This window comes from Muntiacus reevesi, chromosome 3 (assembly GCF_963930625.1).
Source record: "Muntiacus reevesi chromosome 3, mMunRee1.1, whole genome shotgun sequence".
Classification (NCBI taxonomy): domain Eukaryota; kingdom Metazoa; phylum Chordata; class Mammalia; order Artiodactyla; family Cervidae; genus Muntiacus; species Muntiacus reevesi.
Genome location: NC_089251.1, coordinates 97420337 through 97438488, shown reverse-complemented (window position 1 = coordinate 97438488; position 18152 = coordinate 97420337). Strand labels below are relative to the sequence as shown.

The 18152-nt window shown below is 44.7% G+C and overlaps 1 protein-coding gene across 1 annotated transcript in view; it reads right to left on the bottom strand.

Moving 5' to 3' along the window:
- Positions 1 to 16426: 16426 nt before the first annotated feature.
- The window catches only part of CRACDL (CRACD like), a 125501-nt gene continuing 123775 nt past the window's right edge, over positions 16427 to 18152 (bottom strand). The window contains exons 11-12 of the mRNA XM_065928869.1: positions 17811 to 17955; positions 16427 to 16566 (exon numbers count right to left, since the gene is read on the bottom strand). Coding sequence (XP_065784941.1) covers positions 16427 to 16566; positions 17811 to 17955 — 285 coding nt within the window. The remainder of the gene's footprint in view (positions 16567 to 17810; positions 17956 to 18152) is intronic.

The window sequence follows — 18152 nt, the reverse complement described above, 5'->3', positions numbered from 1 at the left end:
TGGTGGGCTACAGCCCATGGGGAAGCAAGAGTTGGACACACCTGAGTGATTAAACCACCACCATAAATAGAATATGGGCTTCCCAGGTATAGCATTAGTGGTAAAGAACCCATCTGCCAATGCAGGAGATGTAAGAGATGTGGGTTCGATCCCTGGGTTGGAAAGATCCCCGGGAGGAGGGCATGGCAACACACTCCAGTATTCTTGCCTGGAGAATCCCATGGACAGAGGAGCCTGGTGGGCTACAGTCAGTCCACAGGGTCATAAAAGAGTCAGACACAACAGAAGTGATATAGCACACATGCACATAAAGTATGTCAATGAAAACTCAATTACTATCAAGTTAAGAAGAAAAAAGAGAATGCAATTTGAGCCAAACTGAGGATTACAATCTGGAAAGCAGATTCTCAGACAGCCCTGAGCACTGTTCCTGCCTGTTAGAAGCCAAAGGCTTAGTTGTATATCAGTATGACATACTGATATTTTACATAAAGGTCACGGACAATACATAATCCAGGTAAACACATATAAAGTGAGTAGCAAGTCACCATGAACCCCTACAGAGTTGGGAAAGAAGGCCATTTTAAGAAGTTACATTGCTAGCCAGAAGAAAGAAAACAAAAACTTGGCTTTATGGTTGAACATGCACGCCCATCTTTGGGGAGCTCTGGTTAACATATAATGCAGATACACACTGCACATTGTGGGGAGAGAATTCAATGTTCAATTTTTTTCTTGTCTTGCCTTTAAAATATAAATTTTATATTATCAAGTATAACCTTTAAAATTGTGAATCATTATACTGTATACCTGTTACGGTTTCATGGGGAAAATGTCACACAGAGTTCTGAGACTTATATTTCTTTCTTTCTTTTTTTAATTAATTTTTTACTGAAGTATAGTTTATATAATATTGTACATCAACTATACTTCAATAAAAATTAATTTAAAAAAGAAAGAAATATAGATCTTGGAACTCTGTGTGACATTTTCCGCATGAAACTAGAATAGGTTAATCTGAAAAAGGAGCAGGGAACAAGACTTCTTGAAGATTAATGATAGGATTTTCAGGATAAGACTGCAAACTAAATAACAGTAGGATTTTGAGTATTTGTTGGAGTATAACCAAAAAAAAAAAAAAAAAATTCACATGGCTTTGATGCTGGGAACATTGCGGAGATGGCTTTAGTCCCAGAGGATTATATTTATTTCTCCAATCATACTACTTGGTTCTACAGTGATTGACATTGATTAATACATAGTTAAAATGTTATAAATGCAATTTTTAGACTCAACTTCTCGTGGATCACCAAAGATATAATTAATTTACAAAGTGAATACAAACATTATAACAAGGGTATTGTAAGTCGCATTGAAACTTAGAGTAGTTGGGCAAGGATGGGGAGGAGTATAAGCAAAGGGATGACCAAGAGGAATGGTGTCTTGTTAATGGGAAAAGAAACAGCAAAAATCTTCTTTTTATCCCTAAATTACATTGTCTCTAATCACAATGCATGTGACCTTGAAAATGGATTACTTACCATGGAAGCCAGGAGAAGATATAGAAACAGGAGTCTGGTTGGCTGTTTGCTTATTTTTTTTTTTCCCAACAAAAAGCCCAGTTTTCCAGAAGGTCTTTAGAAAATCAGGTTTTGATTCATTCCTCATCACAATCTTATAAAAAGTCTTTTTAAATCAAAGGAAGTACAAGTGAGAGAAATTACAGAAAATAGGGACTGTAAATAAGACACTACTGTCCAGCAACCAAATCATAAATACTGTTAGAGCCCAGTAGACTAAGGACATAGGATAGGACTGTTGACAAGTGGCTGAAAAGAGCCTCCAGCATTCACAACTTACAGACTGACACTTGTTTACTGGGATAAAACAATTCACTACACCATGATCTGAAGTCACAATGAAGCTATAGATGGAAAAGCAACAATCTCGGAGGCATTACCTCTATGGTGAGGTCCCTTTGTTGTTGTTATTTAGAGAGTAAGTCATGTCTGACTCTTTGTGACCCCATGGACTATTTCTGGCCAGGCTCCTCTGTCCGTGGGATTTTCCAGGCAAGAATACTGGAGTGGGTTGCCCTTTCCTTCTCCAGGGGATCTTCCTGACCTAGGGACTGAACCTGCATTGGCAGGAGGATTCTTTACCACTCAGCCAGCAGGGAAGCCCTGGAGGTGCTTTTACTCTGACAGAACTTTTTTTTTTTTCCCCCAGTTTCTGGCTTTTGATTCATGAAAGCAACAGGAAAAACAAATCAGATTTGTTTGTTTTCTTCCCAGGGTATTGTGTTAATTAAAATGCCAAAGTAGGCTTCCAGTTTCAGCTCAGAGATGTAGACAGCTTGAAATAGAGTTGTTACTGCATTCACAATAAGCAAATACCACAGTAGACTACAAATTAATGACTTATCTTGGAGCCACTAGAGAACTGAGGTTGCAAGACAAACAATTTACCTGAAATCTGGAGACAGATGTTTGCTGGGAGAAACAGGACCCAAGCATTTGTTTATCTAGAACAGAAGCTACTGAACACTGTATAGGTCAATATGATGGTTCAGCTAGACATTTCTAACAAATTGCTAACAGCCGAGAGGAGGCTAACATAAGAGAGGCTTCTGTTGCAGGATTTCCTCCTGGGAATTCTACCAGGTGACGATAGACAGGATTAGGAGAGATTTCTGAGAAAACTTTCCTGTATTACTAGCTGAGCGAGGGGACCATTAGCCATTGACACACTTGGCAGACTCACATCCCGCATCTTCCCTAGAGAAGAAAAGCCTTAACATGCAGAGGGAAGTGTGACAAAACCTGTACCCTAAGTTCACTAGTGGAAACATGCTTCAGCTAGGGAAGAACAGAAAACAAAACCTCTACCCATGGAGGAGGGACAGGATTACTTGTGAAGGTTTTACCTCTGAGACCCAGGTTGACAGTGTTTCCTAAGACTGAGGCTTAATTAGAATATCACAGAATGAGCCATCTACCCTCTTCCCTCATACATGCTAGCAAGCATCCAATAAAAATAATGGCAGAATAAAAATCACTGTAGATGGTGACTGTAGCCATGAGATTAAAAGACGCTTACCCCTTGGGAGGAAAGTTATGACCAACCTAGACAGCATATTAAAAAGCAGAGACATCACTTTGTCAACAAAGGTCCGTCTGGTCAAGGCTATGGTTTTTCTAGTAGTCATGTATGGATGTGAGAGTTGGACTATAAAGAAAGCTGAGTGCTGAAGAATTCATGCTTTTAAACTGTGGTGTTGGAGAAGACTCTTGAGAATCCCTTGGACTGCAAAGAGATCCAATCAGTCCATCCTAAAGGAGATCAGTCCTGAGTGTTCATTGGAAGGACTGATGTTGAAGCTGAAGCTCCAATAGTTTGGCCACCTGATGTAAAGAGCTGACTCATTGGAAAAAACCCTGATGCTGGGAAAGACTGAGGGCAGGAGGAGAAGGGGACAATGGAGGATGAGATGGTTGGATGGTATCACCGACTCAGTGGACATGAGTTTGGGTAAACTCCAGGAGTTGGTGATGGACAGGGAGTCCTGGCGTGCTGCGGTCCATGGGGTCACAAAGAGTCGGACACGACTGAGGGACTGAACTGAACTGAACAGCAGGGAGGTGAGGGACAGGGAAGCCTGTCCCTGTGGTACTGTGGTCCTTGGGGTTGCAGAGTCAGACGTGACTTGGTTACTGAACAACAACAACAGTAGGCAGAGCTACTTGAGATAGGTTCTCTCTGGGAAACAGAGGAAGACCCAAAACCAAATGGGGAACAAAAATTCAGAAAAACTCACCGACAAAGTAACCCACACCATAAATATAGATAGCTAGAAGACTTAAAGCCTCTAGTGCAATGAAGGAAGCTAAATCAAACAGAAACTTAAAATCAGCCCACTTCCTGACTAGATTAACACAACTCACCACACTAAAGTCCTAGGCAAAAGAAAGGTAGGTCTATCTTCAAATATTAAAAAAAAAACTTATCTTAATATCTATTGTCTTATTCAGCATTTCCAATTTCTAATAAAAAATTATATGCACCAAAAAAGGCAAGAGACAACATAGTCTGAAGAGATGAAGCAATCATGAGAACCAGACTCACAAGTTGAAGATCAGACATTCATTGTGATTAATATTTCAAAAGGCCTAAAGGAAAAAGTAGATAGCATGCAATACCAAATAGGTAATCTCAGTAGAGAAATGGAAACCATGAGAAAGAATTAAATGGAAATGCTAATTTTTTTAAACACACACACAAACCTGCAGTAACAGAGATGAAGAGCACTTTTGATGGGTTCATCATTAGAATTTATTGAACTGAATAAGAAATGAACTTGAAGAATTCAATAGATATTACCAAAATTGAAACCAAAGGGGGAAAAAAGTGAAAACAAGCAAAAGAACAGATCATTCAGTTCTAACATAAGCATAATTGGAGTCACAGGAGAAAAAAGAGAAAATGGACAGACAATATAACTTGGGGGGAAAACAAGGCTGAGAACTGTCCAAATAAACAACAGATACAAAATCATAGACAAGAATATTAGAGAAGAACAAGATAAATGCCAAAACCAAACATACCTAGGTGTATCATATACAAACTGTTGCAACCCAAAGACAAAAGGAAAATCTTAAAGGCAGTCAAAAAAGCAAGTATACAGGGGACAAGGGAAAGAATCACGACAGACTTCCTGTCAGAAACCATGCCAGCCAGAAGACAGTGGATTAATTTAAAGTTCTGGGAGAAAAAATCTCACAATACCAAACTCTATACCTAGTTAAAATAGCCTTAAAAAATGAATGATATGAAAATTCAAAACTTTCTCAGACAGAACATTTGAGGAATTCATTGCCAGCAAACCTACCCTTCCATAATTGCTAAAGGAAGTTCTTTAGGCAGAAAGAATATGATAAAGGTCAAAAGAGTATCATAAGTAAATGAAGGTTAAGTAAAATCCTTTATTTTTATTTGCTCCAAAAGATAACTATTCGGCGCCCTGCGGCTCAGCTCGGTCCCGGCCATGGAGGCACCCGCAGCCCGCCTGCTGCTGCCGCTGCAGCTGCTGCTCGCGGCCTGCGCCCCGGCTCTGGGCCGCGCCTCCTCGGATGCGCCGCCGCTGGTCAACGAGGATGTGAAGTTGTGAAGCGCACGGGGGACCTGAGCAGCCACCTGGCCATGGTGACGGCCGAGGTGGTCCGCGCCGCCTCCTTCCTGCTGGCGCTGGAGCCCGAGCTGGAGGCCCGGCTCGCGCACCTCTGCGTGCAGGTGAAGGGAGAGGATGAGGAAGAGAACAATCTGGAAGTAAGAGAAATCAAAATTAAGGGTGAAAGTGGGAGATTCTCCACAGTCAAGCTCCCAGTGGCTCTTGATCCTGGGGCCAAGGTCTGTCATCGTGGAAGCTGTTTATACCCACGTGCTTCATCCGTACCCACCCAGATCCCCCAATCGGAGAAACAGTTAGTGGTGTTTGAGGGGAGCCATTACTTCTTCTCTCCCTACCCAAACAAGACGCAGACCACGCGTGTGAAGCTCGCCTCCCGGAATGAAGAGAACTGCACCAAGTTGGGGAACCCCATGCGGCCCGAGGACCTCCTGGATTACGGACCCTTCCGCGATGTCCCCGCCTACAGTCAGGACACGTTCAAAGTGCGTTCTGACAGTGTGGAGATTCCTTAAAAAACTGGAAATAGAACTGCCATATGACCCAGCAATCCCACTTCTGGGCATACACACTGAGGAAACCAGATCTGAAAGAGACACGTGCACCCCAGTGTTCATCGCAGCACTGTTTATAATAGCCAGGACATGGAAGCAACCTAGATGCCCATCAGCAGACGAATGGATAAGGAAGCTGTGGTACATTTACACTATGGAATATTACTCAGTCATTAAAAAGAATTCATTTGAATCAGTTCTAATGAGATGGATGAAACTGGAGCCCATTATACAGAGTGAAGTAAGCCAGAAAGATAAAGACCAATATAGTATACCAATGCATATATATGGAATTTAGAAAGATGGTAACGATAACCCTATATGCAAAACAGAAAAAGAGACACAGAAGTACAGAACAGACTTTTGAACTCTGTGGGAGAAGGCGAGGGTGGGATGTTTCAAGAGAACAGCATCAAAACATGTATATTATCTATGGTGAAACAGATCACCAGCCCAGGTTGGATGCATGAGACAAGGGCTCAGGCCTGGTGCACTGGGAAGACCCAGAGGAATCAGGTGGAGAGGGAAGTGGGAGAGGAGATCGAAATGGGGAATACATGTAAATCCATGGCTGATTCTTGTCAGTGTATGACAAAAACCACTACAATATTGTAAAGTAATTAGCCTCCAACTAATAAAAATAAATGGAAACAAACAAACAACAACAACAAAAAAAACAAAGTGCGTTCTGAGAACAACGGCCCATTCCTGCCCGTCACCAGCATGACCCGCGTCATCGAGGTCTCCCACTGGGGCAGCATCACCGTGGAGGAGAACGTGGACCTGAAGTGCACGGGCGCTGTGCTGAAGGGGCCTTTCTCGAGCTATGATTACCAGAGGCAGCCGGACAGTGGGGTTCCTCCATCCCTTCTTTCAAGGTGTGGGCTGTTGGGCCTGGACACTGGGAGACACTGTGACTGTCTAGTCAGAGAGAGAACTACAGCCCAGCTTCAGTCCCTGGTCCGGGAACTAGCAGCACAGCGTCCCCCCCCCCCCCCCAAAAAAAACCCCCATTCATAAAGAACATGGGAATATTTTGGAAATTTTGGAATGGAAAATGGAAATGGAAAAAGGAAAAACAAAACCAGGCCCTAGTATTGCTGATATATATTTCTTTTTTCTTATAATATGGTTTTTAAAAAACATTTGATTGTATTGCAAAAAAAAAGGTAACTATTCAAAGCAAATACAATAACAATGAAATATGTTTTTATAGTATATGTAAAAGTTAAATTTATGATAACAATGGCACAGAGATGAGAGGGAAGAATTGAAAATACACTTTTATAAAATCCTTATAATACTTCTGAAATAGTATATTATTTGAAGAAAGACTCAGATTATTTCAAATGTATATTATAAATTCTAGGGCAGAGATTTAAATTTTTTTAAATTTAAGATATAATTGACATATTAGTTTTAGGTATATAACATACTATTTGTATATATTGCATAATGACCACCACAGTAAGTCTAGTTAACTTGCACTGGGCTTCCCAGGTAGCTCATCAGTAAAGAACCACCTGCCAATGCATGAGACATGGGTTCTATCCCCAGGTTGGGAAGTGGCAACCCACTCCAGTATTCTTGCCTGGGAAATCCCATGGACAGAGGAGCCTGACAGGCTACAGCCCATGGGATTGCAAAGAGTCAGACATGACTGAGCAACTAACACTTTCACTTGCGTAGTGAAATCATTTTTCTTAATCACCTCTTCAAAGGTCTATCTCCAAATACAGTCACATTCTGAGATACGGGGGTTAAGACTTCAACAGTTGAATGTGGGGACACAAATCTATAACCCAGCAGCCCCTGGGAAGAGACCATATACAGAAGAGAGCCCTGAAAACCAGCTACTGGCTGTGCAAAGGTGGCCAGTGGATGCACAACACGGCAGTCTACCGGAGCAGTTGCCAAGACTTCCAGGATCCCTGGGTGACCCAGGACACGTCTGGCTCCAGCCTCTGCCAGAAAAGCTGGCTCCCAACTTGGCACCTTTGAATTTAGTGCCTTAACCCCCACCCTTTGGGAACTTTCCAGGTGCTCAAAGCATTTCAACAGCACCAGTGGCATGGCGATCTGAGGCGGGGGCTCCTGGGGACTGCCCTGCGCTCGGCAGGGTTGTGAGCATCCAGACCCTGCCTCCTGCTCGGCCCTCAGGAGAGCCTGGGAGGCCCGCCAGGTGGGAGGGACTGGTCCTTACGGATGAGTTGCTAGATGAAGTAGGGGGAGTGGGCGACAGTGAAAGCAATCTGCTCATATTCCCTCCCCTTCCTCCTTTGGAAAGAAAGATGGGGCAGCTCCTTTTAAAGGCTTCAGCTTCTCAAAGACTGGGTTTATTTTGCCTAAAGGACTCCCTGATGACTTGCCTCTAGTTTCCTTCATCTCAGTAGCAATTTTGTTATTTTCCTAAGTTTGATAGCAGAATTCTTGTCCCTGTGGGGAACCTTTCAGGGACAATTTGTTGTTGTTTTTACTGGATAGTGAGCTAAATGGTGACTTTCTGTTTTTTTCCCCCCAAAAATGTAATAGCAACTGTTGAGCAAGGTTCTTGGCAGGGAGGTTTGTTTGAGCTCAGGGGCGTGCAGGTCTAGAGGTCTCTGGTCTCTCTGCAGATATGTCTGGGTGCTCTTAGGAGAAGTCAGTAAGCAAGATTATAGAGGACACCCCACAGCCAGCCCTACTGTTATTGTTTTTGAGAACCTTCTGGGCATTACAAACACATCTCTCTTTTATCTCCATGTTAATGAGGATAATTTCCCTATGGAGGAGTCAGGAAGAAACCTGGACCACGTGGATAAAGCAAATGTCAACCACCGCCTGAACACCTGTGCTGTTCCCCCAAACACACTTGCATTATTTCTGCTACTTGGTCCTGAAAAGCCTCTTTACTAGAGATTATTTTCATCTACCAAGGAATAAATTAGTATCTGTCTCCACATGAGAGTTAAACAAAACCGACCAGAAGATTCAGGGCTGGGGTGGGGGAAGGGGCAGGTCTGCATCTCTCCCGCCATCACATGCATCTCTAGAGAGGACTGCAAAGGACCATCTTCTGATTGGCTGGTTCCACCTGGCTTCCTTCTCTGGGTAGTAAAAAACTTCCAAAATGCTCTGGAAAACTACATAATGCATAAAAGTCCATTGGGGTTATTTTCTAGATGATTATTTCTCAGTAATAATTCGTATTATTCTCAGTCACTCAGTCATGCCTGACTTTTTGTGGCCCTGTGGACTGTAACCCACCAGGCTCCTCTGTGCACGGGATTTCCCAGACAAGAATACTGGAGTGGGTTTCCATTTCCTTCTCCAGGGGATCTTCCCAACCCAGGGATTGAACCTGAGTCTCCTGCATTGGCAGGTGGATTCTTCACCACTAGGCCACCTGGGAAGCCCACAGTAATTAGTATTAAGAGCAATGTAATGTAATCATATTAGAAAACTAATGTGAAAGGCCCCACCTCGATCACTACGTGTTGTAGATCCAGAGCTGCTCCAGGCTGGGGAGGCCACCCAGTCCAAAGTCCTTTCCAGGGCAGACACAGGTACATCATCCTGGAGCGACAGCCATCTTCCCTCTGCTTGCTTACTTCGGGTGTCAGGGAGCTCACCCTTGACTGGGCATCCTGTCCCATGCTAGACAACTGTGAGTGTTAAAACATTTCTTCATTTGTCCTTCTCTTGAACTTTCATTTCTGGTCTTGGTTCATTCCCTGGAGTCATAGTAAGTCAATTCTATCTTCTTTCTTCAAACAACCGGATAGGCTTAAAGTAGAGAAATTTTTATTCATTGAAATTCCCCTCAGTAAGATGACTCCATTTGTTTTGGAGAAATTCTGTTAAGCTGCTTGGAGGGTGAGTGATTGGAGGGATCAAGGCAGTTCTGATTGTTGTTGTTCAGTCGTTAAGTCGTGTCTGACTCTTTGTGACCCCAGGGACTGCAGCACGCCAGGCTTCCCTGTCCTTCACCATCTCCTGGAGTTTGCTCAAACTCGTCCAGTGAGCCAGTGATGCCATCCAGCTATCTCATCCTCTGTTGCCCCTTCTCCTCCTGCCCTCAATCTTTCCCAGCATCAAGGTTTTTTTCCTATGAATTGGCTTTTCTCATCAGGTGGCCAAAGTACTGGAGCTTCAGCTTCAGCATCAGTCCTCCCAATGAATATTTAGGGTTGATTTCCCTTACGATTGACTGGTTTGATCTCCTTGCTGTCCAAGGGACTTTCAAGAGTTTTCTCCAGAACCACAGTTCAAAAGCATCAATTCTTCAGCACTCAGCCTTCTTTATGGTCCAACTCTCACATCCATATATGACTATTGGCAAAAATATGGTTTTGACTATATGGACCTTTGCACTTGAGATAATCAGGAGCAATCTGGGACTTCCCTGGTGGTCCACTGGATAAGATTCTGTGCTTCCAATGCAGGGTCCCGGGTTTGATCCTTGGTCAGGAAACTAGATCCCCCATGCCACAACTAAATATCTGGTGCAGCCAAATAGAAAAAATGTAAACTTAAATTAGAAAAAATCAAGAGCAATCTGTCCCGCTGGTGGGGGCGGACTATGGAATGAGGAACCTAGAGAGGCTGCTTCCCCTCCAGGAGACCCCCATCCTGGCCCCAAATATTTAATAGGCCTGACCAAGACAAAGAATGCCAGGTGTGCCTGGATTCCTTCTGCAGACTGTCAAGGGGCTAAGTTCTCTGAAAAGATAGCAACAACCAACTCCCTAAAATGCACTCAATTGGAGCAGTAGACCCAGGGCAGGCAGGGGAGGATGTGACTAGGGCACTGCCATCACAATGGGGCCTCCCCTCACAGTTGGATCAAAATGGGGGGCTCCTGGCTCTAGGAACAAGAGCAGCCCACACGTGCAGGCATTACATCCTGTTGGAAACCCTGGAAGGTGAGGTGTGCTTCACAAAGATCAGCAATTCTCCTCTCCTGCAAGTTCACTTCCTTCCACGCATGAACACAGTCCTATATGTCCCTTGTAACCAACTAACCACAAGCCCGCTGCTGGCCATACACGTCTCCCTCCTCTCAGTTCAGTTCAGTTCAGTTGCTCAGTCGTGTCCGACTCTGTGACCCCATGAACTGCAGCACGCCAGGCCTCCCTGTCCATCACCAACTCCCGGAGTTTACTCAAACTCATGTCGATCGAGTCGGTGATGCCATCCAGCCATCTCATCCTCTGTCGTCCCCTTCTCCTCCTGCCCCCAATCCCTCCCAGCATCAGGGTCTTTTCCAGTGAGTCAACTCTTCGCATGAGGTGGCCAAAGTATTGGAGTTTGGGCTTCAGCGTCAGTCCTTCCAATGAACACCCAGGACTGATCTCCTTTAGGATGGACTGGTTGGATCTCCTTGCAGTCCAAGGGACTCTCAAGAGTCTTCTCCAGCACCACGGTTCAAAAGCATCAATTTTTCGGCGCTCAGCTTTCTTCACAGTCCAACTCTCACATCCATACGTGACCAATGGAAAAAACATAGCCTTCACCAGACGGACCTTTGTAGGCAAAGTAATGTCTCTGCTTTTTAATACGCTGTCTAGGTTGGTCATAACTTTCCTTCCAAGGAGTAAGCGTCTTTTAATTTCATGGCTGCAGTCACCATCTGCAGTGATTTTGGAGTCCAAAAAAATAAAGTCTGACACTGTTTCCACTGTTGCCCCATCTATTTCCCATGAAGTGATGGGACCAGATGCCATGATCTTAGTTTTCTGAATGTTGAGCTTTAAGCCAACTTTTTCATTCTCCTCTTTCACTTTCATCAAGAGTCTTTTTAGTTCCTCTTCACTTTCTGCCATGAGGGTGGTGTCATCTGCATATCTGAGGTTATTGATATTTCTCCCAGCAATCTTGATTCCAGCTTGTGCTTCTTCCAGCCCAGCATTTCCCATGATGTACTCTGCATCTCCCACCTCTAGTCATGGCCATTTCCTGGCTCCCATTCACACTTCCTTGATGACTCAGCTGTAAAGAATCTGCCTGCAATGCAGGAGATGTGAGTTCAATCTCTGGGTTGGGAACATCACCTGGAGGAAGAAAATGGCAACCCACTCCAGTATTCTTGCCTGGAAAATCCCATGGACAGAGGAGCCTGGTGGGCTGTGATCCATGGGGCCATAAAGAGTTGGACATGACTAAAGCAACTGAGCACGCACACACACATTCACAACAATAGTTCTTGAAAGTTGAATGTAGCTCTCGTGTCAACAGGCTGATTGACTTTGACCCACTCTGCCTGTGCTTCTGCTCTCAGTGTTCTACTTTTGAAACGGAAAAGGTCACCTATGCCCTCCATGCTCCCAGGGTCAGGCATCACCCTCATCCCCATCTCTTGGAAGATACTCCCCTTCACAACGTATGCCTCCCTCCTACCAACACCTCCTTCTCTTGCCTCCTCCTCCTTCACAGATCCTCCCTGCCTCCACTGCTCACTCATCTTTCTGAGGATCTACAAGTGGTGGCCCATCCTCAGGTCAATCCAGGGACTCTTCTCTCCTACTTTCAGACCTTGCATTCCTAGCCCGTCTAATCCTGATGATTGTAACTCTATTTTATATTACCCCTTACAGGTGTAATGGGAATCACGACATTAAGACATCCACAACTGAACTCCCTTTTGGTGGTATATCACTCCCTCCCTGACATTTATGTAATGATACGAGTCATCAGGATCTTGAAACAAAAATGTAGGTACTGGACCTCCCTGGTGGCCCAGTGGTTAAGAATCTGCCTGCCAAGGCAGGGGACATGGTTCGATCCCTGGTTGGGGAGCTAAGATTCCACATGCTTTGGAGCAGCTAAGACCATGTGCTGCAGCTACTGAAGCCCGTGTGCCTAGAGCCTGTGTTCTGGAACAAGAGAAGCATTGCAACAAGAAGCCTGTGCATTACAGGAAAGAGTAGCCCTTGTTCACTGAAACTAGAGAAAGCCTGTGGGTAGGAACCAAGACTCAGCATAGGCAAAAATAAATACGTAAGTAGCACAGAATTGAAATTCCAGGATCAAACACTCAAATTAAAAAAGTAGGTGCCATTTCCACACTTTCCTTTTCAAAATCATATCCACCAGCACATGAACGTTACCCTTTTGAAAGCGTTTTGAATCTCCCACTTCTCTCCACCTCCACCATGAGTCTAGACCACCACGATCCCACGTGGACCATGGCAACAGCCTTCCAGCCTCCTGCTTCCACTGTGTCTCCACAAAATCCATTCCCATCCATCAGCTACAGCCATCTTCTTCAAATATAAATCCCCTCCCCTCCATCATTCACCTTTACTGACTTCCAAAGCACTGAGAACAAACCTGTCTCCTCACATGGCCTGCTTCTTGATGTCCACACCTTCTTCCCCTCATCCCGAGCATGCCAGATACACTGTTCTAGAACAGGCCAAGTTCAAGGGCCTGGGACTTGGTAGAGTGGTTCCTTCCTCCTGGAGTGTTTTCCCCCAGATCTCTGCATGGCTGGTTCATTTCTATAATTAAGTGATCTCTTGAGCAAGGGCTTCCCAGGTGCCACTAGTGGTAAAGAATACGGGGGACACAAGGGATTTGGGTTCGATCCCTGGGTCAGGAAGATCTCCTGGAGGAGGTCATGGCAACCCACTCCAGTATTCCTAACTGGAGAATCCCATGGACAGAGGAGCCTGGCAGGCTACAGTCCATGGGGTCGCAGAGAGTCAGACATGACTGAAGCGACTGAGCACACACATATCTCTTGAGCAAACCCTTTCCTAACCACCCAGTCTCCAGGAGACTTTCGGCCACAACCAAGTCCCTCTGTCTCAGGCCCACCATTGCACGCAATTCTCTTGTTACATGTTTCCCTCATTTTCATGGTTATTGACTCAGTGCACCTCCCATAAACAGAATGCAGGTTGCCCATTTGCTCATCAGGGTGCCCCTCGCCCCCTGGGAGAGCACCCACACACAGGTGGGGCACTGAATGAAGTGAAGGAATGAATGGAAACACCCTGTTGTCTGTGTAGGTGATCAGGATTACAAAGTACAAAGGAGTCCTCACACTTTCTCCAGTCCTTTTATGGAACTGAAGGCTGGGAGTGAAGGTGGTCACCAGGGGAAGCATCATGAGGTGCCTTATCCCCAGGACACATGCCTTAGTCTGTTTGGGCTGCTGTAACAGAATGCATGGCTTAAAAACAACAGAAATAGGTTTCTCATAGTTCTGGAGGCCAGGAAGTCCAAGATCCGGGTGCCTGCAGACTCAGCACCTGGTGAAAGCCCTCTTTTTGGATGTACATGGCCATCTTCTCACTGTATCCTGACATGGCAGAAGGGGCAAGGGTGCTCTCTGGGGTCTCTTTTATGAGGGCACTAATCCCATTCATAAGGGCTCCATCCTCATGATCTAATCATCTCCCCAAAGCCCCACCTCCTAACACAGTTGCACTGGGCATTCAGATTTAACCTATGAATTTTGGGAAGACACAAGAATTCAGTCTATAGCTAGGCAAGAGCCCTCAAGGCAAGTCTAGTGCTCCTTTTGTGTTACGTCTCTGAGGACACACTCACCTCCACACTACTACTTTTTAAAAATGGGGATCCACTCAAGGGTAGTAGTTAAAAGCATGGGGCCTGGGGTCACTTCCAGGCGCTTTGCTATGAGATCTTGGACAGATGACCTTAATCGCAATAAAGTGCCTCTTGTTTCCTTATCTGCAAAATGGAGATAGGTTCTTATCTCTGAAGGATTGTGGAAAGGATTATAAACAATAATCTGAGAAGCACTCAGAGCAGTGCCTGGGACAGAGGAGAGACTCAGGAACTACTGTCTTCATTGTTAGGAAAACCGAGGCTGGCAATTCCTTTCAGCTTTTACCATCTCAGCTGCCATTCTAGACTGCCCACATCATCTTAAATTTTGGTCTGTCTTAACTACTCTTGTTACGGAAGAGGGTCACCACCTCCACGCAGGGCAGAGGGAAGGGGGGCAGCTTCAATATCACCCCCTGAGTGAATTCCCTGAGTCTGAAAATTCTATATTCTCTTAACTTCTCAGGGGCCAGAGAGAACAAGAGCCAGTCCTGAAACACACAGAGGGTATGAACCTATATTTGAACAAAGTGGAACCAAATACCTTTGATCTTACAGTGAAATCCACTGCCTCAAAATGGTTCACCTGAAGTGTTCTGCTAACAGAAGCCATGGTGTTGAGTAGTAACAGCCAACACAGTTTTTTCTTAGTTAAAGCTATTCATGTCCAAGCTTTCGGAGCAAGACTGGATAAAGGGAGTTCTTGCTTAGAGCACGTTCACCAGGGAATTCGGCATTGGTGTTCTCCAAGAGAATGCAATTAATTAATGAATGTAATTAATAGATCAATTTGATTGGAGGAAAAAACAACTACCCCAGGACTTTTTCAATACAGGCAGACCCAACAAAGCAGTGTAGTTCTAACAGAAAAATATTCATGAGGATGGAAAATACAATAAAAGGAGCAGAAGTTAGGGTATATAAAATCAAATTATACTATATATGAGATCTTTTTGATTCTGAAGGCTAAATGTCCCCAGCTACACATATTCCCATGGAGATTAGCTTGTTCACAGGAACAAATTGGAAAGGTTTTTAAAAAGAGAGGTGTTATATAATTGAGACATAATTCTGAGATTTCAAATATATCCTCTTACTCTGCTGGCTTCTGCACTTTCATCCTGCTTAATGTACGATAACCTAGGTTTCAATAGAAACAAACGGGTTAGATTAACGAGATGCTGAAAAGTGGCAACTTTAAAGGAAATCTTATATTTTTAATAGGTTGTATCAAATAGTTGTAAAGAGCGAAAATCCTACAGTAGTTTCTGATTTCCAAAAATAAACAACAAAGTTTTATTGTGGGGGGGATCTCATACAACCCAAACTCCCCAATCAACCTAACATGAAGTTTGACCATGACCTCTCTTATTCAATGAAATTCCACACACTGCATGTAACTCAGTTGCTAGAGGACACTCTCTCAGCCTGAGTAAAAATCACACACATGTGTCAGGTCTGAAACCTTTTATTCAACAGGCAATGCATTGTTCAATGGTGAAGGACATGGATGATGAGTGGAGAAGTTTAAAAACTGATTTTGGAAGGAGTCTATGAGTCGATGGAGCCTGCTGTGTTCCTTCCACTCCTTCGCGGGCTGGCTGCCTTCAGGAAAGCGGACTGTGCGATAGCTGCTCTTGGAAAAAACGACGTCTCTGTTTCACCATGAATGTCATGCCTAACCGTAAACGTGAAAGGAGAAGACAGACTCCGCAGGCAGGACGGGGGCCCAGAGACACAAGCTGATCTCTGGTGGCGGCGCGGGCACGCGTTCTCCTGGAAGGTCACCTGAGTTCTGTATCCGCGCTTCAGCTGCATTTCCTCCCCTGCCTGAGCCCCCTCTCAGGGGGACTCTGAAAGACTCGCATTCATACCTGTGGGCACAGAGCCTCGGCCCTGGCCCTTTTCAATGGTGTTCTTGTCCTCGGGCGTCTCTGGCCCGGGCCTCGGCCGAGCGTCCGTCTGACTCGTTTGCCTGGTTCCGCCCTCTTCCCTGAGCTTGCTCTCTTGAAACCTGATGATAAAATCGCTCTTCAGTTTCACAGTTTGTTTGCCTTGATTGAGTGGCAGTTTGAAAGGAAGTGACTCGTCAAGGAAGTAGACATTCTTTACCAGAGCACTGGTAAACCTATTTTATGATCTGGGGCATGTCACTCCAAGCTTGCGATTTCTTTCTGGCCAGTTCCATCCAGGAGGGCTGGTCTGTGCTGCCGTAGCTGGCTCGCTTCAGCTGATGCAGCTCCTTCTCCATCATCACCGCCGACTGGGCTGCTGGACAGAAGACAAAACAAACGGAAACATGAGAAACGAGTCTGGATTTGCACTTAAGCTTCTTGGAGACCTTTTAAAAAACATGCCTAGAGTCTTAACCGTAGTCTCAAACATAAAACGTGCAAATGTGTGAAGAAGATGTCGGCATAGGATAATTTACAGTTCCAGCAATGTGGTGAGTTGAGAGAAACTTTCATGATAAAACTGCAGGAACTCTGTGGGTAAATATTCTTAACACCACTGAAATGGACACTTAAGAAAGGGTTAAGATGGTGAATTCTGTTATGTATGTTTTAGCAAAATGAAAACTAAACTGAAAAGTACGGTTACATGCCACAAGAAAGTTGAATCTAGAAACATTATGCTCAGTGAAAAAGCCAGAAACAAAAGAACACATATTTTACGATGCCGTTTATAAGAAAGGTCCCCCCCAAAAGGCAAATATACAGAGAGAGAAAATAGATTAGCGGTTGCTTAAGCTGGAGGTGAACATGGTGAATGACTGTGAATGGGTATGGGATAGCTCTTTAGGGTGAAGGAAATGGTCTAAAATTGGACTGTGATGGTTGGACAATTTGATAAATATATACTCACTGAATTGTATGCTTAAAATGGGTGAGTTTTTGGTTTTTTTTTTTTTTGGCCGTGTAAATGATTATCTCAATAAAAGCTGTTTGTAAAAAAATCAACATACAACATTATAAAGCAATTATTACTGCCGTTTAGATAATGACTTTCTTCAAGACCACATGGACTGTAGCCCACCAGGCTCCTCTGTCCATGTGATTTCCCAGGCAAGAATACTGGAGTGGGTTGCCGTTTCCTCCTCCAGGGGATCATCCTGATCCAGGGATTGAACCTTCATCTCCTGCTTTGGCAGGTGGATTCTCTATCACTGAGCCACCAGGGAAATAAAGTCACTCTTCTATAAGTAAAAAAAATAATAATAAATAATTGAATGGTCAATGTGGCAGGACGTCCTTGGTGGTCCGGTGACTAAGACTCTTCGTTCTCAATCAGGGGGCCTGGTCAATCCCTGGTCAGGGAGCTGGATCTCACACGCTGCAACTAAAGGTTCCATGTGCCACAACTAAGACTCGGTGCAGTAAAATAAATAAGTATTTTTAAAAAAATTAATGTGGCAGCAAGTAATTCAGAAAAGACAAAACAGAACAACACAAAGCAGGACTAAACCTGGAAATGCATTTCTAAGGGCTCAGCACTATTTCCGGGCTTCATACCCAAATTCTGATGGGACAAGGAGATTCCTCTTTGCAGCCCCTCCTGGAGGCGGAGCTTTGTCCCCGGCCTCTGGTCCACAGGAGGCTTGGCTGGGGTCATCAGGAAAGACTTGCTGCGGACAAAGTCGGCTTGCTTCACGGGCTCCTGTCAGGACACAAGAGAGACACACGCTGTCCCGTCACCTGAGATTCAGACGGGGACAAACCTGACCACAGGTGATGGGCCATGAAGGCTTCTCCACCCACGTGGCACATACTGCTGGCACCTTCTTGGGGAGCTCTGGGTCACAACTGACTGCCATCTAGCCTCCAGGATGGACTTGCCCGCGGCCTGCTCCTGGC